At 41.8% G+C, this 19,740-nt stretch overlaps 1 protein-coding gene across 2 annotated transcripts in view; it reads left to right on the top strand.

Moving 5' to 3' along the window:
* nrp2b (neuropilin 2b) overlaps window positions 1–19,740 on the top strand; it is a 78,204-nt gene that overhangs the window by 38,083 nt on the left and 20,381 nt on the right. For both annotated transcript variants that reach the window (XM_053627238.1, XM_053627239.1), the window contains exons 8-10: window positions 10,735–10,879; window positions 12,120–12,469; window positions 12,912–13,056. In XM_053627238.1, coding sequence (XP_053483213.1) covers window positions 10,735–10,879; window positions 12,120–12,469; window positions 12,912–13,056 — 640 coding nt within the window. The remainder of the gene's footprint in view (window positions 1–10,734; window positions 10,880–12,119; window positions 12,470–12,911; window positions 13,057–19,740) is intronic.

Here is a 19,740-nt window from a genome sequence, read left to right as displayed (position 1 = left end):
GTTATTTTTAAATGATTCATTTCTCTTAAATGTTGGTGTTTGGGTCAAAATTGTTATAACATTCCTAAATTCACATTTTCCCTTTAAAACAAACACCATGCCCATATTTCCATACAAATTAACCGTGCCCCATCATGTCTGATCTTCAAAATTATGATGACATTGACTACACATCATATTATATGCACATCAGTATTCCGATATTAATCAGAATTTGGTGATATTCTAATTAGTACTGAGTCATGTAAACGCTACAATCTGATTGAACGATTCAGACTAAGACAATATGCTGATTCCCCATATTCTGATTTCCATCCCTGGAATATGCCTGTTTTAATCAGAAATTTGTTGCATGTAAACACCTTATTCAGAAAATCCACTGAAAGGAGATACAGTGGGGGAAATAAGTATTGAACGCGTCAACATTTTTCAGTAAATATATTTCCAATGAGGCTATTCACATGAAATTTTCACCAGACATCAGCAGTAAATCAAGAAATCTGGAAATATAAAGAATTCACACCATTAAAATCCATAAATGAAGTTATGTGTAATAAAGAGCAATGACACAGGAAAAAAGTATTGAACACACTAAGAAAAAGCATGCTCAGTCTGCAAGGAATTGTGGGTACTGACAGATGCTTAGCTGTAGGCTAGGTATTTAGGAATGGCAACTCAGGCATACGTACAACAGCCATGTATACAGGGATATTCTGATGCCTGTACGCATATAAACATCGTATTCGGAATATGGCTACAACCCGAATATAGACCTTAAACGGAATTTGATAAATAAATCACATTGACTATGACTATGCAAATTGAGACTCTGATACTGAAATCCCACTTTTATCTTTGACGAACATGACCTAGTTTACTAGCAGTTAGCTAGTCTTTTAGCTATTTGGGATGGAAGAAGGATATGGCAGGAGTTCCAGATTTTTTTTGTGCAGCTGTAGATGTAGAAATGTTTTAGACCATTTTGCAATAATGTATTGATCTACATTAGTTATTTGAATGGTTTAAAACATCATGTTCAGAGGTACTTTAATGAACAAACCAGGCAAAATAAATTTAACTGTATTTCTACATTTGTGGTAAACATTGAGCTTAACAAAGCCATCTATTTTAGTGAATATTCTAGCATGCCAAACTCTACTAAGTTCTACCAAGTTCTAAGTAGAAATTATGACATGATAGACTGACAACCATGGTTGTGGGGTGTATTGTTATCACACCATCAGCTGTGTGTGTGTGTGTGTGTGTGTATACCTGTGTCATATTGAAAGTGTGGTATCAGCATTTGCAGTGCTTAATGGCTCCTCTGGTTGTCTCCATCTCTGTGGCAGTTCAACAGAGATGACCTTTCCCTCTCCCTCTCTGTCCTCGAACCAAATTACCTGCACCAGCCTCATTCAGCACAAGCTAAATCAGCTCTGATAAGAGCACACACACTCATACACACTCTCACACACACACACAGACACACACACAGCACCAATCACTGGTCTGTCTGTTCGTAAGTAGGATAGACACTTTTACATGCGGAAGGGATGTGTACACTCAGGCCTGGGCAGAAGCCTTTCCCTCACACAAGCACACACATACACACACTCTCGATTCAATCACTGTCCTGCCTTTCTCACACACCGTGGTGACCAATCACTCCCTCTCTCCTGAGAAAGAGCCAATGCATCTGATAAAGCCATCACTGAAGTGACAGGACAATTTATGTTGTTTCCACAAGTGTTACTTTGTTTCAGATCAGCAGAAACCATGTAGACCCGAGAGGTCTTAATCTCCATCCACTCAACGGGAAAAAAAGAAAACAGAACCTAAGCCAAACATTTGTGTTTTTCCACATATTTGATTTACAGTTGAGCCCTGCTTCCTTCTCACAACCCCTTAACACCCGTGTGACAGCCCATTCAAATTCCACTCTTGTTCTGGATCATTGTGTGGGTCTGGTGGATGCGTTTTGGGATTTAATATTGCTGTTAGGACAAGAACTACGGCACATATGCTATGTGTGTTAACACTGAAAGCTCTTGAGGTGGTGCAACACACAGAGGCGGGACACGGAGGACAGATCATGGCTATGATGAAGACAGCAGTCATGCACCTTAGTCTATCTCTCAGCGCTCTTTGGATCCTGATGTAGAGCATCAATCATCCAAGACTACAGCCCAACCCCACATGCCCACCCCACCCCACCCCACCCCACTTGCGCCTGGTGTTCTGTTCTTTGTGATTTTAGTGCACACCACGCAGAGAATGGAGTGCCATTCAGGAGACATGACAGCTAGAGGTGATGAGGAAGTATCGCTTCTGTAAGCAGAAAATGGATTCCTTGAGTATAGGTATCATTTCCTCCGTCAGCAGCTTTTGATGTAGCTATAGTTTATGTTTAGAGCAGAATACTGGTACTATAGCAGAGGACATTTATAGAAGATTTAGATGCTTCAACAGTTCCTTTATTGTTGAGTTAGATGTTAGAGATGCTTCTGCAGAATGACCACCAGTTCTCGTTCATTAGTTGATTTAGTGAGACTGTGAGATGGTGAAAACAAGTTTTTTTTCATTGCGCTCCAATGTAAAGGCAGCTACATATGTAGGGCAGCAGTTATGTGCTTCCAGGATAATGACTATGCCAGTCAGTGGGAAACATTCCCACTGAGGTCCCTCGTTGTTGCCAAATTTGAAGGCAGCACCACATGTATTCTTCTCTGTGTAGGCTCCAACCACTGAATACATTTACAAATATAAACTCGGTGTTTCTAGCTAACAATCAATCATATTTGTATATTTATTGGTGTTCTTAAATAGCCAAATGATGTTCTGTAGCTAATATTTACTAGCTAATGTAACATGCTCTCACAGCTGATGGAGCTGAGATGCTAGCCACTGCTACACTGGACTAACAATAGTTTGGCATCCATCCACAAATAATCCAATAAACTGTCAAGCAAGAGTGACAAAAAACAAAACAAACATGCAACATCTTAAAATTCTAGATGCCCAAGTAGTATCCAAGTAAAAGACAAGAATTAGTCAATTATATGGATTCCATCCATTTTTACTTGCTTGGAGAGCACAAAGCACTGGATGAATGAGAGAGCAGTAGGAAGACTAGAACATTAAAAACAGTGTATAAAACAGTGACTTTGGTCTTTGTATTTTCATATCATTAAGTTTTGAGTAATCATGACATAAAAACTATCCATAGGTAAGTAACCATAGAAATGAGTGAAGATTACACCCACTAAAGTGTAAGATAATAACAGGTGTGGAGGAAACACTCCTGAGCTTTGTGTGGTGCTTTTCTTCACCTCTGCCTCTTCTGTTAATTTCTTATACTGAGACACTTTATGTCTTAATCTGATTACGGTTATGGCTTTTTATAATGATGTAGCTGTTTTAAAGTCTACATGCAATGCTTATACTAAAATAAGACATTTGTGTCTCATTTTAGGGATTTTATTTATATCTGGAATTTATATATTTTGGTAAAAAGAAATATACAAATAAAGTTGAATTGAATTGAATTGTGATAATGTAAGGAAAGATTGTGCCACGCAGACTAACATAAACTAGTCTCATGGATAATTAACAAACCATGTATACCTGTGCTAGTGTGCTGCCTTAGTCTGGACTCCTAGCTCTGAGCCACACTGAGACAGGCGATGATGGAATATCTCACCTCTCTCTGAAAAGTCACATGGGCCATCAGTCAGCAAGCACACTGACAGCATTCAGCAGGCCACAAAGCCGCACGCCGGCAGTGGAGAGAGGCCAAGGCCAGTGATCCAGGGCCAATGTGGAGCTGGAATGGGATGAGGTTCAGAGAAAGCCATAAAGACAGACAGGAGACAACAGATGGATGGAGATAGAGATGGAGAGGAAGCGTGAGACAGAGAGTTCGAAAAGAGGGATTGTGTGCGTGTGAGAAGAAGGACAAGAGAGACAGGTCTGGGGAGAAGCAGGGATTAATGAAGGCTTCTGTATACAAACAACATCAAATCCCTATCAGTGTTTGCTCCTCACTTTTCGCCATCTTTCCTTCTCTTTTACTGAGTCATCGCTGACTTTGAGCCAACTGGAACCAGCCCTTTCTGTCAATGTCTTCATCTGCAATGCTGAGTTGTGGGAGAGAGACGGTGAGAGAAGGCCATGATGACAGAGAGGGAAGGAGAGCGTAGGGGAGACGTGAGATAGAGTAATATAGAGTAATTGCTGGAGCAGAGGAATGAGCGCTGACTGCATTTCCCAACGGTGCTATCAGTTTAAAGGGAAACAGTGCGGCAGCATGCCAATGCAAAGAGAGCAATGGAGGCACATAGCAAAAGAGGGAACATTCTCCTCTTTGCTGGTGGCGGGGGCGGGGGGGGAGGTGGTATATATTTGATGAGGGCACTCGGGTGCTGGCTGCATTAGACATGCATTGGAAGGTAAAATGGACACTTCTTCTAGGTAACTGCCTACTCTACTGTTCCTTATGATAAGTTAAGATGCTTGGTGTGTCTCTGCTTGTCCCATCCTTCACATACCTCAAGCGGATTTCACCGTAAGTCCTTCCTCTTGCCCTTTTTTTTGGGCTCTTTATTCCACTTCAAAAATGATACCTCAGTAGCATACACAGTCCTTCTCTGTCATTCCACTTTCCATTTTTTATTTTTTTGCATTTCACTTCTCTTTACTTGGCTTTATTTTTCCCTCATATCCCCCCCCCCCCCTCAGTTGTTTGCTTTGATGGGGAGGGATGCTTAAAAATTGAGCATTTCTCTATTCACTAGACCATTTACAGTTCTGAAATGATGACGGACAGCTCTCTCTCTCTCTCTACCACTCTATATGTATCTCTCTCTGTCTTTCCCACTCTCCATCTCTCAACAGGGGGTCTTTACTATTTCAGCCATCCCACAGTGCCAGCAGACACAGTCTGAATAATTTAGGCTGGAATTTTTGCATCCCACCTCAAATATTCCTCACCAGACACAGCCCTATAATCTTAGCACTGGAGACCACACACACATGCAGTCATACTCATGCCTTGTATTCCAATATAAACCTTCATTCACTGTTGGTCACAGATTCCCGAAAGATGGCGAACTAGTGAACTATCACCCCTTCACTGTCCTCTGAGGAGTTATCTGAGGATTCAGGGGGACAAAAAACTGGCAGACTTCCTTTTTCAATTATTCACACAGCTGTTTACCTCCACCCACACTCACTGGCTTGTCCATCTGTCTGAGCAGAGTTATGCTCTGTATATCCAAAGACATAATTAACTACATCTATGATGGCTACATGATTAGAAAAGATGCCTCTCGAATGATGTCTGCATGCATCCTGATCTCTGTCTCCAATGCATTACACTTCACCAGGGTTCTGTTCCTGTAACCGTTCTGATTCTTGTTAATTTGTTTTTTTTTGTTTTTTTTTTGTAACTCATGTTGCAGGTGTATTTATTTTACGGAAATTGAAGTCTCTTACATGGTGAATTTTAAAATGCTGCTCACGCAAAGGTTTTTATGGCCTTAGAAGCTTGCGAGTGATTTGTCTTGGCTCTGTAAATCTCCTGCCGGCTCTGCAGAGTCATGTACTGTATATCAGCGTAAAGGTGGTACTGCAGTCAGCCGGCTCTAATGAGATCGGCTCAGCACAAACCTACGTAGCCGTAAAATCTGCACTGCACAGAGGCAGCGTGAGTGGAGGAGAGGAAAACACAGAGAGATGGAGGAGGGGAAACGATGAGTGCCTGCTTTCCATTAAAAAAGAAAAAGGAAAATGCCCCTCAGCCAGTACCACTCTCCACGTCTAATATGTAATTATAGTGTGTGTGTGTGTATGCGTGCACTCAGTGTGTTATGTGCATATCCTAGCAGCAGCATTAGTGTTGGTGGCTTAGCTCTCAATTCCTCTTCTGTTTCCCTCTCTGCTGTGGATTACACTCAGACCTGTAGGCCTCGTAACAGTTACAACACACTCGCTCTCCCTTTAGTCTCCTAAAATATCACTTAAGGAAGTATACAGTAAGGTTCTCTTTGTCTCAAGTTGGCACCGAGACAAAAATAATGCTGCAGTTAGAGTAGGTGCAATTCATAGTAGCTACATGAAGTTATGGTTCTTTGATTTTTCAAGAAATCTACTTGAATATACTTACACACTTACATAGCTATGGTGGCTATGTTTAGACAGGCAAGTCTTTCTGAGTTTGACTCAGATCTGAATCCGATTTCAGATGTAATGTGTTATTTTCCCAGCGTTCAGTGAACTGGAGGTCAGGGACTGACAGTACCTCGGGCTCCAGCAACGAATGTGTGTCTTCTTTCTTTGTTTTAAAAACCATCTAGCTTTTGTCACTGTTGCACTAACTATGGTTAGCACTGAGACGTGAAATTGCTCTGATACAAATCGTGATCCATGGCAAAATTGTGATATTGGTAGTAAGCTAACTGGCTTTTCTTTGCGAGCGACCCTGCAACTACAGTCTGAACACATAAATCAGACTGGCTAAATGAACACTCGGAGTTAATAAATGAGATTTGGCCTGCTGTGTGAACCATGCCCTTTCCTAAGCCTTTTAAGAAGTACTTGCTAAGGTACATGCAGGCAAGTAGGCTATCCTGCATTTTTACATTGATAATAACCTGATAAAGCCACTAGGCATTGGATCTATTTCTACTACTTAGTCATCTACTATTGAATAATATCTGCAGGACTGGTAGGAATCCCAGATGTGCAGCGCATGCTAATGCACTATTGCAATTTAGCTGAAGCCTTCGAATGCCACAGTGATGTGCTGCAGCCATTTGTTATAGCAGCAGTGCTTATGCACAGGAAGTGTGTGAGTGACAGCTACTGCAGAGACTGTTCTGTGTGAAAGAGAGATAAAGACAGATAGAAGGGATAGGGTGCATGAGGCAAACTCAAACAAAGAGGCATGGTAGAAAGCGAACAAGAGAGATCATGGGAAAGAGAGAGAGAGAGAGTCTGATAGGGTGAAGAGAGAGAGTGAGAGAGTGAGTAATAGATGGAGAGAGAATGAGGGAGTGATGGTGGCCTTGGATCAGTAGATGGCGGGTGGCTCACGGCAAGGCCTGACAGCAGCTCTCCTGTTTCAGGACGTGGGAGTCTGTCACTACAGGCACCTGTGTGTCTGTCAACGCAACAGCAGTCAGGGGCCAAGCTGGTACAAGGAGAGCAGTGGCAGGTGTGTGTGAGAAAGTGTGAACAAAAAGCATGGATGTGTGTGTGTGTGCAGGAATGTAAGATTGCAGAAAAATGTGTAAGTCTATCAGGAACACCAGCTCTACTGTAGGCAGCTGTATTCCAGGCTGTCTGGTTGAATACTACTCAAATTTGACAAATATTTATTTAACCAGTGGCACAGGATCTCCATTGCCACATTCACTTTTAGTAACTAACAATCTCGGCAGCACACTTCTCATAGAACCCAGCACACTAGGTTAAGAATGCGCATGAGCTATTATTTATTGATGTTCATGCCTCCTGACTCGGTCAGAGGACAGTAACGTAAAACTAAAAACAAACAACAAGCATAGCTTTTCAGTTTGCTCTGTGCTTATCCAGCTCAGCGACAGCTTTGCTTAGCTCACAATCGCACACACGCATGCACGCACACACACACACACACACACACACACACACACACACACACACACCCACACCGCTTCCTACTCTGAAAGAAAGAGAGAAAACATAAATAGGGCATCTGACATAATAAATACATGTGTATCACGTCACCAGTCACAATTTTTACTTTGGCCTTCAAAATTGGTTCCAGATTCCCTCTAAGCCACACCCCAACCTGCTACAGCCATGTGTTGTAAGTCTATCGAAATGTGTTTTCTAAATATTTTGGCCAAAACGTGCTAAAAGGTAAGTAGATAATGAATTCCAACGAGCAGTTATCTCAGTCATTTCTGTGGCTGAAACTCAAATGGCATTCTATTAGGCATCTAGTGCACTTTGTAGTTTCTTTTGTTATACCAGACCATACAGGATTTCGCTGAGATTAACTGTGATTGTTGCGGCCAAAAATGCTTGACTTTGCGGCGGCTTTTTTCAAAATTTGTGATACAACTTTTTTATGATGTTTTTGCGGAAAACTACTTGAATTGGTGAAATTGCAGTTGCATGAAATAGTTTCGCACAGTCTTTCACAGTGATGTTTGTTGCTAAATGAGACCTTTTAGCTGTACTCATGTTCGACATTCGTGAACTGAAAAGAGCTTTGGCTGAAGGCGCATTGTGACGACGTCACAGCCCAAATCTTGTAATCTTGATAATGTTGAAAAATTGCAAGCTCCTCCAAATATTTCAGAGGTTGCTCGATAATTTCTGCTATTACAAAAAACACACAATCCTGGAGGGACTGTTATAGCCCATGTAGTGAGCCTACATACTAGTGAATATGAAGTTAGATTTGGTCCATCTATGTGCTGCTGATGGCGACTATTACTTGAATCCTGTTTCACATAAGAAATGGAAAAGCAAGCTAATTAAAGCAAAAAGAAAATAGTAATGTGGGTAAATAAATAAACAATACATGCAGAACAAAGCAACCCTTCAGTGGTTTATGCAGTATGAGCACAGTATAGCCGTACTGGTAATGTTGGCGCTGTCTGTGCCAGTATGAAAATGTAGTCTCATTAATATTTGACTGCATTCCAGTACTAAATCTTTAATGTAATTAAAACTCGAATGCAATTTTTAAAGGAATTTGACAGGCTTACCATCTATAGAACCAGAGGGAAATTATAGCTCTTCAGTCTCATTTTGACCTCCAGATAATTGGACTTTCCAATCCTGTTGCACATTTTTACAGATTTTCATTAATTGTTTTTTTTTTTTCCCCCTCTTATTCGTATATCAGTGGTTAATAATCTGTTACTGAGCAGTGTATTTAGCTGGGCTTGAGGATTCTATACTGTAGTTCCCATTTTACAGCAAGGCTGATTATGGGTAAAATGTATGCAGGTCCTGGTTTATGCACCATATGAGCAGTAATTGTATGATACTTATCGCTAGCTGGTTGTGTTTGCCTGTGCTCAGACCTGAAGGTGCCCTTTACTTTACGTTTCTCAACATATATCTCTGAAACTCAGTGCCTATGAGGCCACAGATGTTTAACTTTCCGAGTGAGCAGTGTGTGATAAGTGCATTTCTTTTTTTCTTTTTTTTACCAAGCAGGGTGTGTGTGTGTGTGTGACTGGAATGTGAGAAATAGTATTCGCTCATACTTTTAAGGTGATATATTACATGCCATTTGCCCTTGGTCCATATACACACATGTACAGACCATGCTGTGGTGCAATGCTTCACATATAGACAGGGGGTGAAAGGTCACACATAGATGATACAAATTAAAAAAGCAGAAAGCTTCTCACTGTCGTACTCTGAGAGAATTTTTACTCACTGTGCATGTGTGTGTGAGTGTGTGTGTGCATGCATGAGAGAATCAGGGATTGAAAAAAGAGGGATTGGTGTAGTCGGCTGTATACATATATCAAATTTGAAGCAACTACTGTGCAGCGTTCTGTAGTTTGTAATGTGTGTACACCAGCCTCTTTCCCTTTCTTTGGCTTTCACTCTTTCATCTCTTGCATTCTCTAACCATATCTGACTTCCTTGCCCCCATCTCTCTCATTTCCTCACCCTTGCTGCCTTTAATGCTTTTTAGCAAACCATCTACACTGTGATTAATGACCACAAGCCTTTGGTTCAGTTCCTTCTCTTTCATTTGATGATGTATCGGGAGTTTGTGCCAAATGTAGACAAGGAAAAGCTCCTCACGTCTCACTTTTCTTCAACCTCCGCCTTCAATTGGCTTACCGTTTCACCCTGCTTCCTTTGCTTCCTACACAAACACACTGAGGTCTGACTCGGGCCGGTCCCAGGCCATCTGGCCCTGGAGTCATTGGATCCTGAGGTGGGTCGTGTCCTCAGGGTCCGGCCTTTCTGTGTGTGCAGTGAAGCAGAACTTACACTGGTCTGCTTCTTCTCATCTTTCTCCCTCCTCTCTCCTGAGACCAGCCAGAGACTGGCACATACACACAGGAACGACTGAGTGAGAAGGAGATGGTGATATGCTATCTGAACTTGTCATCTTGTCTCCTCTCACCACCCCTGGACCCTCTGGTTTAAACACATGAATTTGGCCAGTAAGGGCCAGCTTTTGCTAGGAAGTGTAGTGGAAAATGTTGAAAATGTAGAAATGACATAATATAATAGTTTATTATAGTAAACTGTAATAACCTATGCAAAACAGAACAGAAGAACAATAAAGAACACATTTAGAAAGAGTGAAATATCCAAGTGTATGGGCTGTGTATATGAGAGCTGTGTATATGAGAGCTGTGTACATGAGAGCTGTGTATATGTGAGCCTGTGTGACTTTGTAACAAACTCATACGCACACCATGGTGTTTGTGTCAAAATTCAATCGTTCATCCAGACATGCAGAATAAACACTTTATGTTTAAGCCATAGCTGCGTGTACAGGGCTGTGGAAGTGGGTGTCTGTTTGTCCAGCAATTAACAAGATGATCTTTCCTGGCCACAGTAAAGGCCCGCTGATTACATGTTTGTTTACAGTGTGTATGATTGTGTGCCTGTTTATTTGTGTTACTGGCGTTGCATTGCAACCGGGGCATTTAAAAAAAAAAATCCTTCGTTGCTAATCTGCTCCTCTCTGTTTCTTCTCTGTAGACTTTCCATGCCAACACGGACCCCTCTGAAGTGGTCCTGAACCGGATCCCTCAGCCCGTCCTGGCTCGATTCGTCCGAATCAGACCCCAGACTTGGAAGAACGGGATTGCTTTGCGCTTCGAGCTCTATGGCTGTCAGATCACAGGTGTGTATATAGTCTCTGTGCATAAACACAGTACGTTATGCCCGTTGGCGTTGTCTTGATTTAACCTCTGTAACTTATCTCTCAGTTTATGGAATGGCTTCTGTCAGTAATGAACATGTACCTCTCTCCTCTTTCCAACATCATCTCTAAACCAAACAGCTGCCTCCGGTGTACAATAGATGATGAATATCGTTCCAGACGTCGCCATTGTCCCTGTCACCTGAACTCAGCACTGTATTTATCTGCTCTATTCAGGCCATGTAATTGAGTTTGGCTATTTATGGAGATGTGGAGATTAGAGCACCCTAATTCTGTTTGTTTCCCCTGACACAGACGTGAGCCGGGCTGCTTTTTTTGAGCTGATGCTATCACAAATTTCCATCACACTAAATCATTATAGCGTTAAGCAGCGATTCGCTCCTATTTTTATCGACAGTAAGCAGGACAAATGCGCTTTTAGGGACAGGGCCTTTTTCAACACTGACACAAATGACACATAAACATGGAACTCATTACTGTATTAGTCCTGCTCTGGTCCTAAAGGGGCCATCGCCTGTGGGCACGTAGCCTAGAACGGACTGCTTTTAGCGGTTCGAGTAAGTGCCCTCACCCCCTAACTTATAGAGGACTGAAACCCAACTTGGATTAAACTGAACAGTGCCAAGCCCATAAACACAGTCATGAAAACAGCAACTCAGTGCCTTGGCATTATTTCCAAAGTTTTAATGTTTTGTTTTTTTCTTCTGAGTGTGGGTGGAATACAACCGAGATAGTGTAGGATGGGTGTTCTGCATTTGTCTCATTCGTATTTTACTTTGGTTCTGTTTTTACGCCACAGGCTACAATCAATCATTTATTTCTGGAATCATCTGTTTTTCCTGGCCCTGTGGCAGAAAATGGGTGCTCGGAGAGAGTAACAGCTAAAGAGTAGGAGTGAGAAGAGTGCTATGTGTTAGTATTTTAGCTGCCCTTAAATGGAGTCATCTCTCTTTTGGGATGAGCCTCCTAACACCTGAGGTCATAGGTCACTGAAAACAAAAAGCATCCACCCACGTACACATAAACTCCCACTCAAAGACATGAATGTTTCTTTACACATTCGCTTCACATTCACGTAAACTTCTGTTTATTTATTATTTACAATTTTTTCATTGGCAGAAGAAAATGTTGATTCCTGAAGTCTTAAACTGCCAGTCCTCCCCTTTCTTACCCTCACTCATCCAGTTTCTCTCTTGTTCAGATGCTCCATGTTCAGAGATGCAGGGTATGCTCTCAGGACTACTCCCCGATTCGCAGATCACTGCGTCCTCCATGCGGGACATCCACGGCTCCATGGGTGCGGCTCGGTTAGTGGCGAGCCGTTCTGGATGGTACCCCAACCCCACCCAGCCTGTGGCCGGGGAGGAGTGGCTGCAGGTTGATCTCGGAGTCCCAAAAACAGTGCGGGGGATCATCACACAGGGAGCACGCGGCGTCGACGGCAGCACCAGCGCCGAGAACCGAGCCTTTGTGAGAAAGTACCGCCTGGCGCACAGCATGAACGGGAAAGACTGGACATACTTCCTTGACCCCAGGACCGGCCACCACAAGGTGAGGGATTAATCACTGATCCGGGGTTCGTGTTAATCCTACTAAAAGCTTGACTTCATTTAAGAATGCGCTCATCACTGGCTCGGTTTATTAATATGTAATAGGAAATTTACCACAGCAAGTCAGCTAATAGTCTCCAGTATTCTCCGTTCCTGAATCAATAGTAAGTAAAGGCCATTTCATTCATTTTTGCTCCTCTCAGCAGCGCAACACTTACGCCATCTCTTTTACTCGATCCATTCTAAGAACAGAATTCAATTATACTCAGTTATGCTGCCTGCGTTGATAACATTCCAGTGAAATCATTTACAGTTGCGTTTAATTAAAACTTTAGCTGAACTTCCTCCTCAGGCCACATGACACTCCTAAATCTGAATTCCCCAAGAGTTTTTTCCGTTTTCTGTCTGTCCATTAAATCCCCGATGTTGTTTCTGCTTTTCAGATTTTTGAAGGGAACACACACTTTGACACGCCGGAGATCCGCCGCTTTGATGAGATTGTGACACAGTTTATCAGGGTATATCCGGAGAGATGGTCGCCCCCTGGCATTGGGATGAGGATGGAGATCTTGGGATGTGATCTGCCAGGTTAGAAAGTGCACATGACATCACCGATCAATCACAGATGACATATCAGAAATGCTTAAAGACAGACACCATGCCAGACAACATTTCTGAGCTGAATTTAAGTATTGGGTGTTCAGTGTATCACATGTAGCTGAAAAGGCCACTTGGCTGTTCCGCTGTCCTTCGCCTCTTTTCCTCTTCCTGCTCTGCCATGCTGAATGTTACACCTGTCGCAGCATGATGAACAGTGGCATGGACAGGTGCCCACTTCCCCCAGGGCCTGCCGCAGCCCATAAAGAAAAGCCCGGCGGCTGCCGTCGACAGCCTGTCGCTCTGACTCTGTGTCCACATCGCTACTAAGAGCACAGGGGCTCGAGTGCCTGAGGTGGAGCCTTGGGGCAGTGCCCAGCTTTAGAAAAGTTTTTATCACAGTGACAAAGAAAAAGAGAGAGAGCTAGAGGGCAGAGAGGACTGCCAGCATGAGGCTCAAGACTGTCTCTGTGCAGGGAGTGGATGAGGGGGAACATTTGTATCCTGGCTGCCTGCATTCACAGTATTCATCATATATCCTCTGTAGTGCAAAATCAAGCAAACTGCAATATTCCATATTTCAAAATGACCACAGATTTCATGCAAATTTGGGCCAAGACGCGTCATGTGACGTCTCACAACACGCAATCAGCCAAAGCCAATTTCGCCAATTTGAGTTGTTTTCTGCTAAAAAAAAAAAAATCTAAAAAAAAAAAAACCTCGTTTTTAAAAAGCCGCAGCAAAATCAAGCATTTTTGGCCACAACAATAAAAAAACCCAACAAAATCCAGTACGGAGTGAGATATATGGAACTTATGTTTGGAAGATATAGGTAAATATCTGTGATGATTTCTGGGATAGTGATGTTATATATCAGCAGCCACTACTGAAGAGTAACGCTTGTGATGATTGGTGAACCTCAAGACAGCACAGTGTCACTGTATTAAGAGTGATGTCTGTGCAGCTTATGCTGTTGTTTGAGTAATAATATTCAAATCCAGTGTCGTGGTCTAGGAGTTGTGAGTTTATTCACTGTTTAAACGTGGGCTCTGTTCAGTCTAACTGACAGAATAATAAACATGAGGTTTATACTGTAGTTATTGCAGTACATGAGCACAACGCTGTCTAGAACTCCGGATTCTGTCGTAATTGTTCAAGCTTGTCGGTAGGGCTGGATGGTACAGCAGAAAAATCTATCACGATATAATGTTTCATATCATTCGGTATCGATAATTATTGATTAATTGAAACATTTTTTAAATAAAGACCAGTAGAAAAAAAGGTTTGAATTTAACCACTGTGTTTTTATTTACTCACTTTATTAAGGCAAACAACAAATCATTTTAGCTTTAACAGTCAAAAACAAACTAGAATTTAAACAAATATCTTCGCTTATATCTTATATAAAGCTTAAGTAAACAAGTGTTAAAGAAACTCTTGAACTTAATAAATAAAATGTTACAAAATGTGTGCGGTGTAAGAGTGGAAGCGTAGAACAATCAAGGCAAACTGGTCTCTGGTCTGTGCTGAGCCTGTTAGCATAGTTAGCCTAGCCTCGTATAAAACTTCCACTTTAACACTTATTTCTGGATAACACTGTGCTGAGGTCCGCGTCTGACGAGGCGAGCTCCTGCTCTGAGGACACTCGCTGTCCTCTCCAGAGCCGACATTTTAACACAAAACACAAAAAGCGGCAAAATATCACATTTCTTCCTCGCCCGCTGTTCAGAGTCACGCGCAGTATACATGTGCGGATGGCTGCGCATGTGCACTACAAGTCTCTCGCAGCTTGTTTCTCCGTACTTGGCTAGGACATTTTTTTTTTTTTTTTGGGTTTGTTTTTTCGTACGTGTTGTGATGTCACATGGCGATGGCGTATCCGAACCCCACAGATACGCAACTTGTTATTGGCGGTTTGCTTGTCACATGTAGCACACTCCTTTATCAAGGCATATGATTGGCTGTTTATGATCCAGGGACGGTGCATGCTTGAGGATTGTTCATGCAACCAAACTTCATGTCTGTTTACATTTTGTCAAGTGTTATACCGAACAATTTTGCTATCATTAACGATAAAGGTGTACCGTCGATAAATACCCATACCGGTTTATCGCTCAGCCATAATTGGTGGAATGGAGACTTCAGGCTGTGGAGAGGCTCAGCGTTTTTTCCTTTTACATAATACATCTGGGGTGCACGGTGGCTTAGTGGTTTGCACATTCGCCTCAAGTGTCCGTAGTGTATGAATGGGTGTGTGAGTGTGCCCTGCGATGGACTGACACCCTGTCCAGGGTGTACCCCGCCTTGTGCCCGATGCTCCCTGGGATAGGGTCCAGGTTCCCCCGCAACCCTGAAGAAGGAGTAAGCGGTAGAAGATGGATGGATGGATAATACATTTGACTTTTATTTTCTACATTTCTCTACTTTCTACTCAATGCATTTCGCTATAGTTATATATGTAAAAAGTCATATGTTTATTTTTAGCACCAGACAGCTTAAATTGCTAACAAATCTAAACTTTAATACTCATCACTGTATGATGCTGATATTAGCATTCAGCTAGTTTGCATCATCAGAGTCATTATCATGCTAGCTGGAATTTTTTTGCACAGATTAGGAATGAAGATCTTAGTTAGTTAGCTTTAGCTAATGTTTTTGCACATTTCTCAGTTCCTTTGTGAATGACGTGCTTATTTAGAACTCAGAGCTTTCCAGGTTGTTCATGACGACTTTGTTGTCTGGAACACTTGTTAAAATAATTAAAAATGCTCGTATTTTTAATCCTCGCACATTGCAAAAATAGAACAGCGTGAAAATGTCACCGTGTTTAAATATTATTTTTCTATGCTTCCAAAGTTAGCACTTCAGTTAGCACTTTAACAGATGTTTTGTAGATATGCTGTGCAAGGCATCATGGGATTGAGGGATATTGTGGATAGAAGGGTGTGGTTGTGTGCTTTAAAGTGAGTGTATACTACACTGTGTGTGTGTGTGTGTGTGTGTGTGTGTGTGTGTGTGCGTGTGTGACTGTGTGACTGTGTGGAACAGTGTAGTATGTACAGTTGAGGCAGTAGAGTGAGTGATTCAGTGAGTAATAAAGCTGTGCAGGGCTGTCTGTGCACCAGATGTGTGACACACAGGGGGTCCAGTCTCCTCCTTCCCACTCCTACAAATCCAGCCATAAGCTCACTACTCTATACACACACACACACACACACACACACACATTCTCACACACGCACACAAGATGCTTTTTCTCACTCTCGATTACATATATGCAACCACTTATGTGCACTTTGTGTACTTTCTTTTTACTGTTTGTTTCACACACACACACGCACGCAAACACACACACACGCACACACATAAACACATGCATGTATATAATCCCACACTCTCCTCACCCACTCCTTCACACGAACACACAGTGTGACACTGATATAAATAATTAGTCTCTTGCATATTTTCCTGTCTGTTATTTGCAGCTACAATTCTGCTTCACGTCTCCTCAAATCTCTAGTTCAACAACAGAGGCCATCGAAAGCGTATGTTATTATTAGTATGCCTCTCAGCACAGTGAATGTAACACTCCAGAGCACTCTAGCATGACCGATCTGTTGTTTTTTTTAAGAAGTTCTGCTTGCTTAAGCAGTCAGAAGTGTGAAGACATGAGGGGGACAGAGGACAGTGCTGAGTGGACAGCACATGGCGCCTCTTGTTCCGGGTGAAGAATCAGAGACAGAATGAGAGATGTTAAATATTCAGAGGACTAACTCAGTTTCACTCCACCGAACAGCATGATGTACCTCACACACATCTGCTGCTACTATTATAGCCGTAACCTGGCTGATGGAAGCATACTGTCCAGAGTAGGGCTGTCAAAATCCTTTAAAGATTTCATTAGCTTTAGTATTCAGATGCATCTAAATGCTGAAGCACTTTGCTTGCACAGCTAATAAAGGATTTTTGTCTGAAATGCCCTGCTTCCCTGGAAACTTTGTGCACTGTGCTTAACTTTTGATACATTCACTAGCTGTACTGAAGTTACTTCCTGGAATCTTCACAAACTTTAAGGAATGCTAAAACTAATGTAGTCTTATATAAGCTTCAGTGTTTTAGATTTTTTTTTTATTCAGCACCTTTAACTTACATGCCCAGTTCCAAATGGCTTCCCCTGCACACTATGCTCACTACTTAATGCGTAACATCCTGGAGTTTTAGACTGTTAAAGCCTAAATAGTAGAGATGCACGATACTAAATTTCTCTACCGATAACCGATTATTCAGAGTGATATCGGCCGATAGCGATACCGATAGTTCTGCATTTTATTGCCTTCTTTTAAATTAATAATAATTAATTCCACAACTCTGAAAGAAATGCAAATAAAAACTTTATTCTCTTCATTTCAAGAAGTTGTTTCACATTAACTGGTCTCATACAGAAAACACATTACTCACATTAACATTAACACATGAACTAAATTCTGAAGATTAAAGTAAGATTTCTTAACTTATTGAATGTTGTTAATTCATATTAACATTGACTGAATTCTAAAAAACCTCCTGTTAGTCTCACATTCACTCACTACAAACACAAGCATTTCTACTTCATCATTGAACATCAAACTGGTAATATATCATATCAACTTTTTTATATATTAACATTAACTGGATATGAAATATACTACTCTACATATATATTTTTCTGTGCAATATATATACTTTTTTGTCAACTCATCTTCATTTAAATCTTTCAACGGTGTACTGGCCCTTTAATTCAGAGTGCATGAAGTGTCCAACGTTCCACACTTCTTTTTTTTTTCTTTTTTCCGGTGAATAAGCGCATCATCGGGGTATTTGAAGTGCACTTCCTCTTGTTGGAATTTTCAGTGTGAGCACACTACTCACACTATTTATACTACAAAATGGCGTAGAACAGTGCATAAGTATGCGATTTGGGACACACCTTAAGAAATATATTTGAAAATAAAGTATGGAATATGCTTATTTTGAAATTAGAAAATCGGACCTTAAACTTTCAGCAATTTTTTTGTTGCCTGCGAAAACATAATTTCTCAAAATTCAAATAGTCTCCATCTGTGAACTTCATTCTTACGCTTCTGCTTATAAACAACTTACAGTATAGACACACACTTATAAACACTACAGTGTATAGTAAGCCACTCTGAACATTCACACTGATACACAGTGAAAACTCACATACACATACAAAGTGAGAGAAGCAGTCAATCCTGAGAGCACTCACCTGGTTTAAGGCCGTCTGCTTCCTCCAAGGAGAAACATGGGGAGAGCCGGGGACATGATTGCGGGAGGGACAGATATAATGAATAGATGAATAAGTAAAGCCCCTCAGAACCACTTCTGAGTATGAAAATGTGAAAGACACACAGAAGGACTTTGGACTATTTCAATCAGATTGGTTTCTCCATTATTAATCAGCAGCCTCCACACCATGGCCGGCCACAGTTGCCTGTACTGGTGGGTGAGATGAGACAGAGAAAACACTGACCTCTACAGGACCTGCTGATAGACACTGCAAAACAAAGAGTTATCCATCATGTCCTTGTTTTGCGAAGTTCAGAAGGCCATGCTTCTGTACGCTTAATGTCTTGCCCAGCCATCGTGCTTAAACCTGCTGTGAAGAAATAAACAGTGTCACAGCAAAGAGAGAGAGATACAGTAAGGAAAGAATGGGAGTGTATAACTATCAGATATAACACATAGAGAGCTCTGATCATTCCCACGTGTGTGGGTGGCCAGCTCTAGCTGTCAGTCAATGACAGAGTGAGTATTGTTTAGTTTAGTACCTTCTAGTCCTGTGAAAGTCTCCCAGAAGTAAATCTGACTGATGTTATAATCTTGAAAACATTTTTTAGTTATCCAAGGGGCTTATCCGATGGTGGAAAAGTCCATAAGATTTAATCATGTTGCAATCACTGTGCTCCTCTCTGCCAAGGATCGTTCTCCTGTTATGAAAAGTAAATGTTTTTTTTGGGTTTTTTTTTTTTTTGCATATTTATCTTGAGTAACTGCTTGGGCACGGTTTGGGTGGATCCGGAGCATACCCCTGGAATGCTGGGCACAAGGCAAGACTTCACCCTGTATGGGACAATTTAGGAGCATGTTTAGGAGATGTTGTTTAGAGTAGCCAGTTCACTTAATGGAATGTTTTTGGGAGGTGGGAGGAAACCGGAGAACCGTGAAGAAACCCACATGCAGAATTCCACCCTGACAGTAACCTGAGCTAAGGATCAAAGCGAGGACTCTTGAGCTGTGATGCAGCAGTTCTACCTGCTGCGCCACCACGCCACTCCTAAAATAACTCATGAGAACCATCTTTCGAGTTCAGCAGTAAAACTATGAGGACGTCATGGTGAAGATTAAAACTCTCCCACTCCCTGTCCATATCTCTGTATGAGAGGAGTAGGTGTGGGAGACATCAGACCTTGTCCTTCAGCTTGCTTTGGCTCTTTGAAGTTTTCTTACACATGTTTCTGTTTAGGTCTGGGCACTAGCTTCTGGCCCAGGCTTACACACACATACACACACTCTGGTTCAGCAGTCTTTCTGTACACGCTGTCTGTTCACAGCCGTATGAATCGAAGCAGAACAAAAACACGAGATTCTTCGCAAAAGACACATTTTTCACCCCAT

This window comes from Ictalurus furcatus, chromosome 6, assembly GCF_023375685.1.
Source record: "Ictalurus furcatus strain D&B chromosome 6, Billie_1.0, whole genome shotgun sequence".
Taxonomy (NCBI): Eukaryota; Metazoa; Chordata; class Actinopteri; order Siluriformes; family Ictaluridae; genus Ictalurus; species Ictalurus furcatus.
This window is presented reverse-complemented; position numbering and strand designations above follow the sequence as displayed.